Source organism: Bubalus kerabau, chromosome 6 (genome assembly GCF_029407905.1).
Source record: "Bubalus kerabau isolate K-KA32 ecotype Philippines breed swamp buffalo chromosome 6, PCC_UOA_SB_1v2, whole genome shotgun sequence".
In the NCBI taxonomy this organism is placed as follows: domain Eukaryota; kingdom Metazoa; phylum Chordata; class Mammalia; order Artiodactyla; family Bovidae; genus Bubalus; species Bubalus kerabau.
In genome coordinates this window covers 103,558,189-103,577,471 of record NC_073629.1, presented here as the reverse complement: position 1 = coordinate 103,577,471, position 19,283 = coordinate 103,558,189, and the positions used below count along the sequence as shown (strand labels likewise).

Here is a 19,283-nt window from a genome sequence, read left to right as displayed (position 1 = left end):
CCCAGGGACAGAGGAAACTGGCTTCATCCCCTTCCTTTATCCCATCCATCTAGATCATCACAGAGTGCCATGCTGGGCTCCCAGTTTCACAGTGACTTCTCACCAGCTATCTATTTTACACACGGTAGTGTAAATAAGTCAGTGCTACTTTCTCTATTCACCTGACTCTCTCCTTCCTCCACTATGTGCACGTCTGTTCTCTACATCCTCCATTCCTTCCCTGCATATAGATTCATCAATACCATTTTCCAACAAAATTTTAGTAACTTGAATTGCACATATGTTTTAGAAAGGTCAATGCACCATGGCCAACTATTAGGTGAAGAGAAGCTAAACTGAGAGGCAGAGAAGGGTACTGGGGTGAAAACAGGCTTCAGAGGGGTGCAGATCATTAGCCCCCTCTGGACCACTTCCTAGCTGTGTGTCCTTGGAGGAATGGTGATGATGTTGATCAGGACGCTCTCTCCCATTTCCTAAGTACATGTTAGCTTCATGGTGTCAGATGCTTAAACACTTCCTCTCTCTTAATCCTCAGATCATGTGAAGTTCATATTATCCAAGTCATAAATATCCAAATATTTATATATTTATCCAGCTGAGGCATGTGTGTGTGTGTGAGTGTGAGTGTGTGTTTGTTAGTCACTCAGTTGTGTCCAACTCTCTGCAATCCCATGGACGGTAGCCCGCCAGGCTCCTCTGTCCATGGAATTCTCCAGGCAAGAATACTGAGATCTTCCTGACCCAGGGTCCTAACCCTGGTCTCCTGCATTGCAGGCAGATTCTTTACTGTCTGAACCACCAGGTAAACTGAGACTTAGAAAGGTTAGGAACTTGCCTGAGTTTCTAGTAGAGACCAAACAGGGATTCAAACCCAGATCAGGATTCAGTGAGACAACACTAAACAGTAGGCATGGCACTGCCTGGCACATTAGACAAACTTCCTCACCTGCTTATCTATTTAAGAAGGTGAAGTCCTTTCTTTGAACATTGACTATCTCTTTGAGATTCCAAGAATGCCAAATAAAGAGGCCCACCATCTTTAAGGGAGGAAGGAAATTACCACAACACAGGCACTGTCCCCTCCCACTAGCTTGAGAAATGTGTGGCCTGGGCGGGAGTCCTCCACTGTGAATTCAAGCCCTTGCTCCAGGGTGTCTGGGTGTGCCACCAGAGGACTACACTAACCCTTATACTGCTCACATTTTGCTGACAGTATAAGACATTCCACTGACTGACCCGCTTCTGTGCTCATACCATAACCTGTGCTGAGCATCTTATAGGCACCTTCTCAACTCTCACAGCACTGATTTCTGTCAAGACTCGGAAGGGAAAGTGAGAAGGGCATATGGCTAGGAAGTAGTGGAGTTAGCATTCAACCACCAATCTGTCTGGTCTTTTGTTTTCTGTGTTGCACAAGAAAGACTGCTCTTTGCCTTCTAGGGTTTCAGAACCTAAGTCCAGAAAAGGGAATGATGTAGGGAACAAATTGTTAAGAGGGAAAATATATCAAGATTGATGACTATATCTTGGATATTGTAAGTAATGTCCCTGTGAACAATGGGATCTTTTTGAATTAGTGTTTATATCTTTTTCAGGTATAGTCTGAAGCCAGAAAATGTGATGTCTCCAGTTTTGTTCTTTTTTCTCAATATTCCTTTGGCAATTCAGGGTCTTTTGTGATTCCATATAAATTTTTAGATTATTAAAATTAAATTTAAAATTCTGTTAAAAATTGATGACTATATTACATAACATCTACTGCATGTTCCCTCGGAGAAGGTGATGGCATCCCAGTCCAGTACTCTTACCTGGCAAATCCCATGGATGGAGGAGCCTGGTAGGCTGCAGTCCATGGGGTGGCGAAGAGTCAGACATGACTGAGCGACTTCACTTTCACTTTTCACTTTCATGCATTGGAGAAGGAAATGACAACCCACTCCAGTGTTCTTGCCTGGAGATCCCAGGGACGGGTGAGCCTGGTGGGCTGCTGTCTATGGGGTCATGCAGAGTTGGACACGACTGAAGCAACTTAGCAGCAGCAGCATGTTCCCTAGATAGGGCTGCCCCATATCAGGTATCTACCAGGTTCATGGCCTCCTAATCTAGGAAATCATACAATGTGCAAACTCAGACAAATTTTGAGAGTGAAAGGGAGGGTTTAAACTACTTATAGGAATTAATTGACCTATAATAGGCATAAACTGTAACTGTCCCATGAAAACTAGGGTATGAGATCAACCTATCCAATTCCATCCTTGGCTAGCCTACTGTCTTCCCATAGTTGGGACCAAGCACTATGGCTGATGAGTTTGAGCAAGCTCTGGGAGTTGGTAGTGGACAGGGAAGACTGGCATGCTGCAGTCCATGGGGTCGCAAAAAGTTGGACACAGCTGAGCGACTGAACTGAACTGATCTATGTCTGATACTTGTTAGGCCTAAAATTCATGTTACCTGGATGAATGTACTATTTCTCTGGGGACCTAGGCATTCTTGCCCTTTACTCTGAAATAACATCCAGGCAGCTCAGCTGCTGGCTTGTCCAACTTTATGTTCCAGTTACATGGATACTAACAGGGCATTTTTTGGTCTTTGCCTTGGGAACCAGTCCTTTGACATGACACACTCTTTCCAGGACCCCTCCCATAGCAGGACTCATCCAGTTCTGTGCTCAGTTCCCACGCAGTGGCTCAGGCCATCCTCCTACAGACAGATACCCTTTTACCACTAAGTGTCACTCCACCTGGACTCATCACTGGCCTCTACCAAGGCAAAAGCATTGCCCATCGGCCTTACGTCTTCCAGTGCCCTTTCCCCTTCATCACCACACCCTTCAGAATTTGAATTCTACTTTGCAGGACTGGACTGTCTCTAACAGTGGATCATTGCCTCCCACCCACGAGATAGGCTCCTTTCCAGTGAGCCTGCTGTCCTGCAGCAGTTAATGAAGCCAAGCCAGTCTGCTGTCTTTTTCTCCCAGAACTTTGTTGAGGAAGTTGTCCTTCCAGTGGGTCTGAGGAAGTCTGTGCACCTATCTTGGCCTCTGACCACCTGAGTCCTACACTCAGCCTTGCAGACACTCCACAGCTTGACTACATACCCTATAAATCAGTACTACACTTTGGCCATAGACAGTCTACAGTGGAATGACATGGAGTCTAGCAAATCCAGGTTCAAATTCCAACTACACAATTTATTTGCTATGTCGTGTGAATAAGCCCCTTAATTCTCTTAAACTCTCTGTGCCTCCTGACCTATCATAGCTTACCTACTTTCTTGTGAGGATTAATTATATTATATGTAGTGCCCAGTGTAGCATCTTATAAAAGTTAAGTGTTCAATAGTACGTGGTTGTCACTATAGTCAGGTTTGATAGCATTTATACTGCAGTGAGGAGGGTGGCCTTGGATAATAGTTAAGTTTCAATAAATCAAAGTTGCTGCTGCTGCTGCTAAGTCGCTTCAGTCGTGTCCGACTCTGTGCGACCCCATAGACAGCAGCCCACCAGGCTCCCCCATCCCTGGGATTCTCTAGGCAAGAACACTGGAGCGGGTTGCCATTTCCTTCTCCAATTCATGAAAGTGAAAAGTGAAAGTAAAGTTGCTCAGTCGTGTCCGACTCTTTGCCACCCCATGGACTGCAGCCTTCCAGGCTCCTCTGCCCATGGGATTTTCCAGGCAAAAGTTCTGGAATGGGTTGCCATTGCCTTCTCCGAAATGAAAGTTATGAGGTCACTAATAAGTGTTCAGTTCAGTCATTCAGTCGTGTCTGACTCTTTGCAACCCCATGAATCGCAGCACACCAGGCCTTCCTGTCCATCACCAACTCCCGGAGTTCACTCAGACTCATGTCCATCGAGTCAGTGATGCCATCCAGCCATCTCATCCTCTGTCGTCCCCTTCTCCTCCTGCCCACAATCCCTCCCAGCATCAGAGTCTTTTCCAATGAGTCAACTCTTCACACAAGGTGGTCAAAGTACTGGAGTTTCAGCTTTAGCATCATTCCTTCCAAAGAAATCCCAGGGCTGATCTCCTTCAGAATAGACTGGTTGGATCTCCTTACAGTCCAAGGGCCTCTCAAGAGTCTTCTCCAACACCACAGTTCAAAACCATCAATTCTTCGGTGCTCAGCTTTCTTCACAGTCCAACTCTCACATCTATACATGATCACAGGAAAAACCATAGCCTTGACTAGACGGACCTTTGTTGGCAAAGTAATGTCTCTGCTTTTGGATATGCTATCTAGGTTGGTCATAACTTTCCTTCCAAGGAGTAAGCGTCTTTTAATTTCATGCCTGCAGTCACCATCTGCAGTGATTTTGGAGCCCAGAAAAATAAAGTCTGACACTGTTTCCACTGTTTCCCCATCTATTTCCCATGAAGTGATGGGACCAGATGCCATGATCTTCGTTTTCTGAATGTTGAGCTTTAAGCCAACTTTTTCACTCTCCTCTTTCACTTTCATCAAGAGGCTTTTTAGTTCCTCTGTATTAGCGGCATTTGTATTGTCTATATCCAAGCCTCAGTTTTATCTCTGTTCCATAGGTGGCCTTGGATAAGATGAATATGGATTTAAAAGGCAAACAAAATTGCTTCGGAAGGAAACAAAGCACAGTGTTTTAGCACTGTCACTGTGTCACGCAGGGATGTAGCCTCAACCATAAGACTCCTCCCTCCTCAAAGTCTCAGTGGGAAGGAATTTCAGTCCCTACATGGAGATTTTGGAAGGATGCCCGGCTCACTAACTCCAGAAGTTGAGCCCAAAATGCCTTGGGGGCATTAAGCTTCCTGCCTGTGCCTTTCACCCAGCCCAGTGGCTCTGTGCTGCATGTACCAGCATGGGCAGGAGATCTTCAGGGCTTTCAGGGACAGGAAATCTACTCTCCAACCCCATGCTGATGTGAAGGAAGCCCCTGGGTCTGCCTGCTAGAATGCCCTCCCTCCAGGGATGCTATGCATTTGACACACTTAATAATGGCACAGATCTCCCCAGTAGGGCTACCGTGCAAAGGAGAAAGGGAGACCGCTTTCCACTGCACCACTGAGACCAAGATACACCAGGCGAAGGCTGCTGCAGGGCTGAAGGCGGTGAAGAATGGTGCGCTGTTCACTTGTAAGTAGGACTGAGGGATGAGCTAGGTGAGTTACCTTCTTAGGGCACCCCCAAGAATGGACAAGGGATCACCCTAGTCTTCTCTGCCCCACTCCCTGGGGGAGGAGGAGGGGGCTCCTGCCCTCATAAACAGGAGTAGAATCTCTAGTGCAACTCCATGGCCATTTTCAAACTCAAACAGTGGCCCTCAGGAGCATCACCTACCCCCATTCCCTAAATGGGTCCTGGGGCACTCTGGTGGACCCCTGACAAGGAATCCTCTTTCTTCTTTTTCTTAAAAAAAATATATATTTTTATTTCTTTGACTGCACCAGGACTTAGCTGCAGCATGTGGGATCTAGTTCCCCAACCAGGGACCAAACTTGGGCCCCCTCCATTAGGTGTGAGGAGTCTTAGCCATGGGACCACCAGGGAAGTCCCTCTTCTTTTTTCTTGTCTACTAGAAGAGCAGAGGCTGAGAAGGATAAGTGAAGGGTTGGCAGGAGGAAAGAAGGGCAGATATTAAAAACGGAGCTCTCATAGTTCAAAGGCTGATGTAATTGTTTCTTCATGTGTGCCTTTGAGGGAGGCAGCAGAGAGAGCAGTGGCTAAGAGCCTGGCAAGCTGTGCACCCAGAGAATCTAGCATAAGGCCTGGGACCACCACTCATTGGCTTGGAGAAAGGCAGAGTAGAGTCTGGTCTTAAAGCAGAGAAAACTAGTCCTGGAACAGGGCTCCAGAAGAAATCGGTTGATCTCACTTAAATATGGTGGAGAGATAGATCTAATGGACACAGCCTCTGCCTGTAGCCTGCCTGGGAAGATAATACATAAACCCCACAAGGCTGACTGGTCAGGTGAGGAAGAGGGAACCCCAAACTGGGCTTTGACAGCTGGTGGGATGTGAGGAGGAAGAAGGGATCATGGGAGACATTCCAACAGATAAACAGTTCAAGGAAAGAATGGCAAGATTTGCATGGCATATGTGACAGGTGCTGAGAAAGCCAAGTAGCTTGGAGGATCTGTGGGTCAGAGAAGAGGGGCCCCCAAGATGCTCAGATGAGGATGTATTGGTGGTCATGCTCTTAGCATCATGGCTCAGAACTCTCATTGAGTCACAGAAAATCCTATAGACTTGAAAATTGGTCAGAACCAGAAGAGAAATGTCTTAGTATAGTCTAAGGAGGCATGAGAATGTGCATGAAAGATGAAGCAGTATCTGCTGGTGGGTGGACCAGGAAGGCAGGCTAGTTAGGGGCTCCTGAGAAAGCCCAGATCTGGATGTGGACTAATGAGATGGAGAATGTGAACCTCTCCCCATTCTCATCCCTCATCATTCTGGCTTCAGCTGTTTGCACAGCTGACAAATCCTTGTCTCTTGAATGTGACCCCTCTCAAAGTCCAAGACGCTGAGCTTTCCTAGTTCTCTTCTCTTCATAAACATTCCTGACCTGAATCATTTTCCTTCTTCTTCCATTTATTTTTGTCCAGTTACTGGTGTTCCCTAAAGCTCAGCACAAAAATATCACACTGTCTTCTTTTGCTCATAGCCTCAGACAACTTCTTCATCCCTCACCCTTCACCAGAATTCTACAGCAATCAGGCCTCATAGTCTTGTTTTCAGTGTTGTCCTCTGGAACTTAGATGCTTGAAAATATCACGATGGCTCCTCAATTCTCCCTTCATTCCTACTTCCACTAAGACTCCCTTATGTAAATTGTTACCATTTATTGAGCACTTTCAATAGACCAGATGTATTTCACACAAACTCCATTCTGGAGGAGGTATTACAGATAAAGCACAAGGGACCCTGAGAGGCTAAGTGACTTAGGAGTGGGTAAAGAGGATACGAAATGAAGGTGTGTTAACACCTGAGTCTATGCCCTGGTCTCGTGTCTCCAACTCCTGGAAGGAATCTCCTGCTAACACAACCCTGTTCAGCTGACTGCTCAGCCCAGCCCTCCTCTTGGTTCTCATGACACTGATGCTATCACAGGTCTCCAGCCAGGTGTTCCTTGGACCAGAGAATAGCAGACCCAGAAGAGTCCCTTGGAGTCATCAAGACCACCAGTTACCCAAAATCACACAGCAAATTAGGTGCAGAGTTAGGACCAGCCCCCACTCTTCTGATTTCCAGAGTCCTCCCACTTATACCAACCCTTTTACTGGTCTAGTGTTGGTATTTTGCAAAATTTATTGACATAGGGTATGTCATATGCCTCTTTCTATTACCCTGTGCCATAGATGTTTTATTTCTAACAGATGAGGATACTGAGGCCATTGGGGGTGAAGGGACTCGCCCAAATTCACACAGATGGGTAATTGACAGCCTTCTGTCTGAAGGAAGAGCTGAATTTAAAATGTTATCATAGGGTGGTAATTATAAGGATTTGACAGAAAATCCCACAGACATCCAATCACAGACCTCAGGACAAGTTAGGAATCAAAATCACTCTTTCCATTTCTCGGGGCTGTGAGGTCTCTGCTCTCTCCTTCCCAGCATGTCGGCTCTCATCACTGTAAGACCTCCACTGTTCTCTACAACTCCAGCTCCCCTGTGACTTCAGGTCGCCAGCACAGCAGCTCTGGATTGACTGTACCTCAAGCACCGACGGCCCAGTGACACAGACTTTCAGTGTCATCATTTAAAATTTTCAGCAGAAAATTGTTCTCCAGACCAAGACAAGTATATGTGCTTGGAAGCATTTAGCAGTGATCAGAGGCTGGCTGGGTTCGCCTGCTTCAGACATAGCTACCTAATGCCTTGCCTTTTATAGATGAAGGTGGGTTCCAGGGAAGGACCTGTGAGCATCTTATATTCTGTTACAAGCATAAATCCAGATCTTCTGATGGCTCTCCCAGTTCAGGAGCTACCCTAGTTTACTACACCTTTTCACCCAACTCAACAAAGATTTGACTGAATCTCAAGCTACTGTGCAAGGGTCTGTGTGTGGTTCTGGTTCAGTCAGCTATGTCCTCCTTCTCCCAAGGCTGAGGACAGAACAGACTGGTCTTTGTCTCCTTGATAGGCAGACCACCATGCAGAGCCTTGGCAAGGAGAACCACAGTTCCGTGTCTGAGTTCATCCTCCTTGGCTTCTCCAGTGAGTCTCAGGTCAGAATGGCTTTGTTCACGTTCTTCCTTCTCCTCTACTTTATCACCATTCTAGGCAATGGACTCATCATCACCCTGATCTACTTGGATACACAGCTCCACACACCTATGTACTTCTTTCTCAGCATCCTCTCCCTGGTAGACATGAGCTATGTCACCACCACTGTGCCCCAGATGTTGGTTAATGTGGTATACCCAAGGAGGACCATTTCCTGGGGAGCTTGTGCAGCCCAGATGTTCATCTTCTTGATCCTGGGCATTGCTGAGTGTGTCCTCTATGCCATTATGGCCTATGACAGGTATATGGCCATCTGCTTCCCCCTTCACTATACTCTACTGATGAGTCATCCTATTTGTATCAAGATGGTCACAGTCTGTTGGCTCATTAGCATAGCTGGGGCCCTGATCTATACTGTCTTCACCATGCGTCTGCCTTATTGTGGCCCCCACAAGATAAACCACTTCTTCTGTGAGGTCCCTGCTGTCCTGAAGTTGGCTTGTGCAGACACATCCATCAATGACTGGTTGGACTTCATCTTGGGTTTCCTCTTGCTTTTGATACCACTTTCCTTCATCCTGGTCTCTTATGTTCGCATTTTTGTCTCCATCTTAAGCATCCGCTCACCCCAGGGGAGACTCAAGTCCTTCTCCACGTGTGCTTCCCACATCACTGTGGTCACCATGTTCTATGGGCCAGCCATGATCATGTACATGAGGCCTGGGTCCTGGTATGACCCAGAGAGGGACAAGAAGCTGGCCCTTTTCTACAATGTTGTCTCTGCCTTCCTCAACCCCATCATCTACAGTCTCCGGAACAAAGATGTAAAGAGGGCCTTTCTGAAAGTACTTGGCCAGAGAGGCACAGCTCAGTGACCCAGGATGTTTCAGAGTTGTCCAGAATCATGGGCCGACTTGATGAGGCTCCTGTGGTATCATGAAAGTACATCAGGTTCTGGCCAGCATTTCTGGGTCTTTGAACTTCCCAAAAAGGGTGAGGTCACCCTGAAGTTCTCCCCACTGGTTGGAAAATTTTCAGCTACTACCGCCCACAGACTCAGTCGAGGATTTAAGACGAAGGATTTGATTTACAATAAGTATGTCCTTATGGTCCAAGGTTATTTCTTTATTGTTTTTCCTTGGTTCTCTCCTCAACTCTGGAAAATTATGTCAGTTCAATATATCACAGCCAAGTGTTTAACATGCATATGTGCTTTTCAATGGTGTAAAGGATTGGGGGTGAAGACGACAAAAAGAGTAGACAGATTATGCAGGAACAGTCTTGCATTACTCTCTGACAAGCACTCAGAAGTAATATTAGCATTGCTTTTTGCACTTGGTGGTATAAAATTTAAGTTAGAGTTATTTTAGACATATCTGTAGAACAATATGGCTAATAATATTCTCTTCAACTTGTGAAACTGACTCTTAGCTGATTTTATATTTTAAATATCACTTTTATTTTCAGAAAAATAAATATACTTTTCATAAAAGAAAATACATGTGTATATATACCTGCATCTTTTTTTTTTTTGGCTCTTCATTGTGTGTCTTTGGCTGAGTCTTCGCTGTGGCACACGGGTTCTGTAGTTGATGCCTGGGTCTTAGCCACCCCATGGCGTGTGGGATATTACAGCCCTGATCAGAGATAGAACCTGGGTCCCCTGCATTGGAAGCATGGATTCTTAACCAGGACCAGCAGGAAAGTTTCCTATGTATCTCTCTTTTTATGTTTATGTATATAATGAGATATCAGACACAGTCAGAAATATGCAGAAAGAAATTATAGAAAAGAATATAGCGAAGACTCTGTTTTCTCACACTCTAAATAAATATGTTAGTATTTTGCCATATTTAGTCTGAGTCTTTTTTATACTTTAGAAAAGGATTAAATAATTACAGATAAAATTGAAGTGCTCTTTGACTATTTCCAGCTTCTCTGAATCAACCGCTTTTATTAGACTGAAGTCTATTCTCTGTGTTTCAAAGCTTTTGCTTACATGTAATCACATCCATAACCAATAGACAAAATTGTTTTTGTATAAACTTAACATTTTATAATGGTATCAAGATCTCAGTGCCACTTTGAAAAAATTTAACTCAACCTCATGGTTCTGACATCCCCCACTGGATACTTAAAGGTCTAAATCATTCTCTTAAGAAGAATTTTAAGCATTTTACCACATCTCATTTATCTAATTCTTTATCATTGGACATTTGTTTACTTCTAAGTTTTTGCTATTTAAATAATATTGTGATAAATTTCTCTGGACATTTCTCCATATGTAAAAATTTTTCCCAAGATGTATGTATAGCAGTGAATGTAGCAGTTTTTAGAACTTTCCAATTTACTAGATAACCCTAAATTATCCTTCTAAGTACTGATACCAATCTACAACTTTCATTCTCATCAACCCTTGATAATGTTATTTATCTAAACCATTCTAAAAGAGTCTATCTCATAGATAGAAAGTGGTGACATTTTTTGTTTCACTTATAATCCCCTGGTTGCTAATGAATTTGACATCTTTTCATAAGACTGTTGGTAGTATTGTGTAGTGAAGTCAGCCCTGGAGTCAGACTTCTGTATTCTAACCTCAGCTAACCCTTTACTAACTCTGTGATGATGGGTAAGTTACCTAACTTCTGTGAGTTTCAGTTTCCTCATCTGTTAATGGGAAGAATATATTATAGATCTCAGAGGGGTGTTAGGAGGATTAAATGAGATAATACATGTACAGCATTTAGCATAATAAAAAATAGTAAGTGTTCAATGAATACAAGATATGTTTACCTTTTCTTATTTATAGTTCATTAAATATTTTGGCTATTGTTCTTGCTCTATTACATGCACTGAAAATATCTTCGTGGGCACTTTCATGGAGGTTTAGTGACTGGACCTCTGTACTCTAGTGCAGGCAGCCTGGGTCCCATTCCTGGTGAAGGAACTAAATTTCACAGATCACAATTAAGAGTTCACATGCCTAAGACCTGGCACAGCCAAATGTATAAAAATTGAAAAAAAAAAAAAAAAGAAAACATCTTGTCCGAGTCTATTACTTGTTTTCATTATTGCAAAAGTAGTATATATGTATTCTGAAAACTTTGCATTTATAAATACAAACAAAAAACTGTTACCTTAGATTTGGAGATAACTACAATTAACATTTATTTATTTTCTGCTTCTTTTGTATTTTCTAAATTACGAAAGTATGATAACACACTTATAGGAGACTTGGAAAATACGGAACAAAGTTACATATATTTCCACTATATATTACAATCATTTTTAAGTAGATAAATTAAAATTTTTACTTGGAATAAATAACAAGCTGTCAAAAGTTAATAGAATGAATACACAAAGAAGTAGAAGGATATAGCAGACCTGAATATCACTATGAGCCAATTCAACATGATTAAGATTTAAACAATTTTCACACAATAGCAGGATACAAATTCTATTCAAGTTCCCTTAGACTAAACTAGGAGACACTGGAACATATCCAGGGACATAAAACAAGGTACAAGCATTTCATGGTCTACAGGTATTGAAATTATACAGAGTCTGTTCTCTTATCACTATGGAACTATGTTAGAAATCAATATCAAAAGATATTTGATAATAACCCACATAATTTCAAGTGCAATGTGACACTTACCAAGAGAGATCTTTGACTTAGCCATTGAAAGCCTCCATTAAGTTAAAAGTTTGAAAAAACATAAAGGGTGATTGCAAAGAAGAAACCATTTAAATAAGAAATTAATATCAAAATGAGAAATTAATATTAAAGATACTTTATTTTTATTTATTTATTTTTATTTTATTTTTAAACTTTACATAACTGTATTAGTTTTGCCAAATATCAAAATGAATCCACCACAGGTATACATGTGTTCAAAACATGTATTTGAAACTTAAATGTCTGCATTTAAAAGTCATATATATCTAAGAAACCATAATAAGAACAATTAGAGATATTTGTAAGAAAAACAAAATGAAAAGAGAATTTATCAGAATTTGTTGCATGCAGCTGAAGCTATTCAATGCAACTAAATACAATGTGAAATCTTGAATAAGATATGAAAACAAACAGTGGACACTAGCATAAAATTTCATGCCATGTGAATAAAATCTGTACTTTAGTTAATAATACTGTATGACATATTAATTTCCTGTTTTTTTAAACTTTATTTATTTTAATTGGAGGCTAATTACTTTACAATATTGTAGTGGTTTTTCCCATACATTGATATGAATCAGCCCTGGGTGTATATGTGTCCCCCATCCTGAACCCCCCTCTCACTTCCCTCCCCATCCCATCCCTCTGGGTCATTCCACTGCACCAGCCCTGAGCACCCTGTCTCATGCATCAAATCTGGACTGGCGATCTATTTCACATATGGTAATATACAGGTTTCAATGCTATTCTCTCAAATCATTCCACTCTCACCTTCTCCCACAGAGTCCAAAAGTCTGTTCTTTACATGTGTGTCTCTTTTGCTGTCTTGCATATAGGGTCATAATTACCATCTTTCTAAATTCCATATATATGCCTTAAGATACTGTATTCTTGCTTTTCTTTCTAACTTACTTCACTCTGTATAATAGGCTCAAGTTTTATCCACTTCATTAGAACTGATTCAAATTCATTATTTTTAATAGTTGAGTAATATTTGAATGCAGAGTTCCAAAGAATAGCAAGGAGAGATAAGAAAGCTTTCCTCAGTGATCAATGCAAAGAAATAGAGGAAAACAACAGAATGGGAAAGAATAGAGATCTCTTCAAGAAAATTAGAGATACCAAGGGAATATTTCATGCAAAGATGAGCTCAATAAAAGACAGAAATGGTAGGGACCTAACAGAAGCAGAAGATAGTAAGAAGAGGTGGAAAGAATACACAGAAGAACTGTACAAAAAAGATCTTCACGACCCAGATACAATGGTGTGATCACTCACATAGAGCCAGACATCCTGGAATGTGAAGTCAAGTGGGCCTTAGAAAGCATCATTATGAACAAAGCTAGTGGAGGTGATGGAATTTCAGTTGAGCTATTTCAAATCCTGAAAGACAATGCTGTGAAAGTGCTGCACTCAATATGCCAGCAAATTTGGAAATCTCAGCAGTGGCCACAGGACTGGAAAAGGTCAGGTTTCATTCCATTCCCAAAGAAAGGCAATGCAAAGAATGCTCAAACTACTGCACAATTGCACTCATCTCACACGCTAGTAAAGTAATGCTCAAAATTCTCCAAGCCAGGCTTCAGCAATACATGAACCGTGATATTCCAGATGTTCAAGCTGGTTTTAGAAAAGGCAGAGGAACCAGAGATCAAATTGGCAACATCTGCTGGATCATCAAAAAAGCAAGAGAATTCCAGAAAAACATCTATTTCTGTTTTATTGACTATGCCAAAGCCTTTGACTGTGTGGATCACAATAAACTGTGGAAAATTCTGAAAGAGATGGGAACACCAGACCACCTGCCCTGCCTCTTGAGAAATCTGTATGCAGGTCAGAAAGCAACAGTTAGAACTGGACACGGAACAACAGACTGGTTCTAAATAGGAAAAGGAGTACGTCAAGTCTGTATATTGTCCTCCTGTTTATTTAACTTCTATGCAGAGTACATCTTGAGAAATGCTGGGCTGGAGGAAGCACAAGCTGGGATCAAGATTGCCAGGAGAAATATCAATTACCTCAGATATGCAGATGACACCACCCTTATGATAGGAAGAGAAGAGGAACTAAAGAGCCTCTTGATGAAAGTGAAAGAGGGGAGTGAAAAAGTTGGCCTAAAGCTCAACATTCATAAAACTAAGATCATGGCATCCGGTCCCATCACTTCATGGCAAATAGATGGGGAAACAGTGGAAACAGTGTCAGACTTTATTTTGGGGGGCTCCAAAATCACTGCAGATGGTGACTGCAGCCATGAAAATAAAAGACACTTACTCCTTGGAAGGAAAGTTATGACTAACCTAGACAGCATATTCAAAAGCAGAGACATTACTTTGCCAACAAAGGTCCATCTAGACAAGGCCATGTTTTTCCAGTGGTCATGTATGGATGTGAGAGTTGGACTATAAAGAAAGCTGACCACTGAAGAATTGATGCTTTTGAACTGTGGTGTTGGAGAAGACTCTTGAGAGTCCCTTGGACTGCAAGGAGATCCAACCAGTCCATCCTAAAGGAGATCAGTCTTGGCTGTTCATTGGAAGGACTGATGTTGAAGCTGAAACTCCAGTACTTTGGCCACCTGATGTGAAGAGCTGACTCATTTGAAAAAGACTCTGATGCTGGGAAAGATTGAGGGCAGGAGGAAAAGGGGACGACAGAGGATAAGATGTTTGGATGGCTTCATCGACTCAATGGACATGGGTTTGGATGGACTCTGGGAGTTGGTGATGGACAGGGAGGCCTGGTGTGCGGCGGTTCATGGGGTCACAAAGAGTCAGACACGACTGAGCGACTGAACTGAACTGTATATTCCATTCGGTATACGTGTCACGGCTTTGTTACCCATTCATCTGCTGATGGACATCTAGGTTGCTTCCATGTCCTGGCTATTGTAAACAGTGCTGTATGAACATTGTGGTACATGTATCTCTTTCAATTCTGGTTTCCTCAGTGTGTATGTCCAGTAGTGGGATTGCTGGATCATAAGGCAGTTCTATTTCCAGTTTTTTAAGGAATCTCCACACTGCTCTCCATAGTGGTTGTACTACTTTGTATTCCCACCAACACTATAAGAGGGTTCCCTTTCCTCCACACCCTCTCTGGCATTTATTGTTTGTAAACTTTTTGATAGCAGCCATTCTGACTGGCATAAGATGGTACCTCATTGTGGTTTTGATTTGCATTTCTCTGATAATGAGTAATGTTGAACATCTTTTCAAGTGTTTGTTAGCCATCTGTATGTTTGGAGAAATGTCTGTTTAGTTCTTTGGCACATTTTTTGGTTGGGTCGTTTATTTTTCTGGAATTGAGCTGCATGAGCTGCTTATATGTTTTTGAGATTAATTCTTTGTCAGCTGCTTCATTTGCTATTATTTTCTCCTATTCTTAAGGCTGTCTTTTCACCTTGCTTATAGTTACCTTCATTGTGCAAAAGCTTTTAAGTTTAATTAGGTCCCATTTGTTTATTTTTGCTTTTATTTCCATTACTCTGGGAGGTGGGTCAAAGAGGATCCTGCTGTGATTTATGTCAGAGACTGTTTTGCTAATGTTTTCCCCTAGGAGTTTTATAGTTTCTGGTCTTACATTTAGATCTTTAATCCATTTTGAGTTTATTTTTGTGTATGGTGTTAGAAAGTGTTCTAGTTTCATTCTTTTACAAGTGGTTGACCAGTTTTCCCAGCACCACTTGTTAAAGAGATTGTCTTTTCTCCATTGTATATTCTTGCCTCCTCTGTCAAAGATAATGTGTCCATAGGTGCATGGATTTATCTCTGGGCTTTCTATTTTGTTCTATTGATCTATATTTCTGTCTTTGTAAGACAGTACCATACTGTCTTAATGACTGTAGCTTTGTAGTATAGTCTGAAGTCAGGTAGGTTGATTCCTCTAGTTCCATTCTTCTTTCTTAAGATTGCTTTGACTATTGGAGGTTTTTTGCATTTCCATACAAATTGTGAAATTATTTGTTCTAGTTCTCTGAGAAATACTGTTGGTAGCTTGATAAGGTGGAGAAGGCAATGGCACCCCACTCCAGTCCTCTTGCCTGGAAAATCCCATGGATGGAGGAGCCTGGTGAGCTGTAGTCTATGGGGTCGCTAAGAGTTGGACACAACTGAAGCAACTTAGTAGCAGCAGCAGCTTGATAGGGATTGCATTGAACCTATAGATTGCTTTGGGTAGTATACTCACTTTCACTATATTGATTCTTCCAATCCATGAACATGGTATATTTCTCCATGTATTTGTGTCATCTTTGATTTCTTTCATCAGTGTTTTATAGTTTTCTATGTATAGATCTTTTGTTTCTTTAGGTAGATTTATTCCTAAGTATTTTATTCTTTTCTTTGCAATGGTGAATGGAATTGTTTCCTTAATTTCTCTTTCTGTTTTCTCATTTTTAGTGTATAGGAATGCAAGGGATTTCTGTGTGTTAATTTTATATCCTGCAACTTTACTATATTCATTGATTAGCTCTAGTAATTTTCTGGTGGTGTCTTTAGGGGTTTCTATGTAGAGGACCATGTCATCTGCAAACAGTGAGAGTTTTACTTCTTCTTATCCAGTCTGGATTCCTTTTATTTCTTTTTCTTCTCTGATTGCTGTGGCCCAAACTTCCAAAACTATGTTGAATAGTAGTGGTCAGAGTGGGCACCCTTGTCTTGTTCCTGACTTTAGGAGAAATGCTTTAAATTTTTCACCATTGAGGATAATGTTTGCTGTGGGTTTATCATATATGGCTTTTATTATATTGAGGTATGTTCTTTCTATGCCTGCTTTCTGGAGGGTTTTTATCATAAATGGATGTTGAATTTTGTCAAAGGCTTTCTTTGCATCTATTGAGATAATCATATGGTTTTTATCTTTCAATTTGTTAATGTTGTGTATCACACTGATTTGTGAATATTGAAGAATCCTTGCATCCCTGGGATAAAGCCCACTTGGTCATGATGTATGATCTTTTTAATATGTTGTTGGATTCTGTTTGCTAGAATTTTGTTAAGGATTTTTGTATCTATGTTCATCAGTGATATTGGCCTGTAGTTTTCTTTTTTGTGTGGCATCTTTGTCTGGTTTTGGTATTAGGGTGATGGTGGCCTCATAGAATGAGTTTGGCAGTTTACCTTCCTCTACAATTTTCTGGAAGAGTTTGAGTAGGATAGGTGTTAGCTCTTCTCTAAATTTTTGGTAGAATTCAGCTGTGAAGCCATCTGGTCCTGGGCTTTTGTTTGTTTGAAGATTTTTTTATTACAGTTTCAATTTCTGTGCTTGTGATGGGTCTGTTAAGATTTTCTATTTCTTACTGGTTCAGTTTTGGAAGGTTATACTTTTCTAAGAATTCATCCATTTGAGATCAGCCCCGCAGAGGAGACACACAGCACACCTGAGATGGCCCTTTTGCAGCACACCCAGGAAATCAAGCAGCTGGGACTGGGGAGGTGATAAGATGCACTGTACACCTGGAATAGTGCGCTCACCAAACATCTGGTCACCTGAGCTCCTCGGACCTGGGAAGGGCACAAAATGCAAGCCCAACCGAGTCTGTGTCTTTGTGGAGTACCCAAGAACCTGAACCTGAGCAGCTTAGACCTGGGAAGAGCACACAACCCAGGGCCTGCTTTGGACAGTTTCCCTTCAGAGCAACATGGAGCCTGAGCAGTGTAGAGGGGGAAAGCATAGGCACCGTGAGCTGGGGCAAACCCAGTGTGGTCCATACTCTGCAAGTAGTCCCCACACACACTAGTGATATTTGTAGTGTTCCTCCCTCCCCACAGCACAACTGAACAAGTGAGCCTAAATAAGTGACCACCTTCACCTCCTTATGTCAGGGTGGAAATTAGACACTGAAGAGACTTGCAAACAGAGGAAGCCAAAATAAACAAAGAATAGGGAGATGCTTTGAAAGTGACAGGTACAACAGATTAAAACCCTATAGTTAGCATTGACTGTTTTTTATTTTTACAACATAATATTTCTTTATATTTGCAGAATGGGATCAGAAGTGTCAAGCCTCATTCAAATTTGTTTTTTTTTAATCACTAAGATAAAAAGCTTTCTAGACTTTTAGCAGTAATGCATGCATGCTCAGTCACTCAGTTGTGTGTGACTCTTAACAGCCCTATGGACTGCAGCCAGCCGGGCTCCTCTGTCCATGGGATTCTCCAGGCAAGAATACTGGAGTGGGTTGCCATGCCCTTTGCCATTAGCAGTAATACTAGATGCCAGAATAGATGGAGCTACATCAAAGTATTGAGAGAATATAAATTAGAAATCTAGCATTCTATTCATCTTAGTCAAACAAATGAAACCAAAAAGTCATAAAACTTTTAGCCAGGCAAAAATTCATAAGTTTTCTAAAATATATATTGAATGTATATGTTTAATTAATATTTAATATTAATTATTATTGAATTTAATATTAATTAATATTAAATGTACTATTTAGTAATATATGTATATAATAGCTTTTATACTACACTTGGTAAAGGTTTGAGAAAGAACAACAAAAAATAAGAAAGAAATTAGGAAACATAAACTAAATGAAATGGGAGTACTGAATATGAAATAGAAAAAAGTGAAGCAAACTAGATAAAAGTGAAAGATATATAGTTCAGTAGTTTTTAAACATGGCTGCTCATTAGAATCACATCTGGAGCTTTGGAGAAAGAAAACAATACCTGGGCATTTGTATTTTTCAAAAAATTCCAAGATAATTTTAATGTGCATCTGAATTTTAAAAAGTGATTACAGGTTTTTCTATTAAATGGTAGTTTTAGTGATATAGAATTCTATTATCTTCTGTTGACCAATTATGATACAATTGTATTAAAATGAATAATAGTTACATGGGGCTTTTCCTGGTGGCTAAGAAGGTAAAGAATCTGCCCACAAAGTGGGAGGCCTTGATTCGATCCTGGGGTTCAGAAGATCCCCTGGAAAAGGGAATGGCTACGCACTCCAGTATTCTTGCCTGGAGAATTCCATGGACTGAGGGGACTGGTGGACTACAGCCCACAGGGTCACAATGAGTTGGACACAACTGAGCATCTAAAACACAAATCCAATCACAATAGCAAAAGAGGTTTATCAGTTTTCACAATCAATAGCCAGACAAAAAAATAAAAGATAATTACAATTGCAAGCCATAATGGAAACATTATGATTAACCTAACAGTATAAAATAATTACATACAATTTAGGGGTTAAGTAGAGTGATGTGGTAAGTGGAAGTGCATACATACACATATTTTCATCCACCCAGCCAGTCTATGTCTTTTGGTTGGTGCATTTAATCCATTTACATTTAAGATAATTATCAATATGTATGATCCTATAGACATGAATTTGAACAAACTCTGGGAGATAGTGAAGGACAGGGAAGCCTGGCATGTTGCAGTCCATGGGGTCT

At 41.3% G+C, this 19,283-nt stretch overlaps 1 protein-coding gene across 1 annotated transcript; it reads left to right on the top strand.

Moving 5' to 3' along the window:
* The first annotated feature begins 8,126 nt into the window (after positions 1-8,126).
* Positions 8,127-9,074, top strand: LOC129656277 (olfactory receptor 2A12-like). The gene has a single exon (XM_055586991.1). It carries the CDS (start codon positions 8,127-8,129, stop codon positions 9,072-9,074), a length of 948 nt encoding a protein of 315 aa, XP_055442966.1.
* Positions 9,075-19,283: the final 10,209 nt, after the last annotated feature.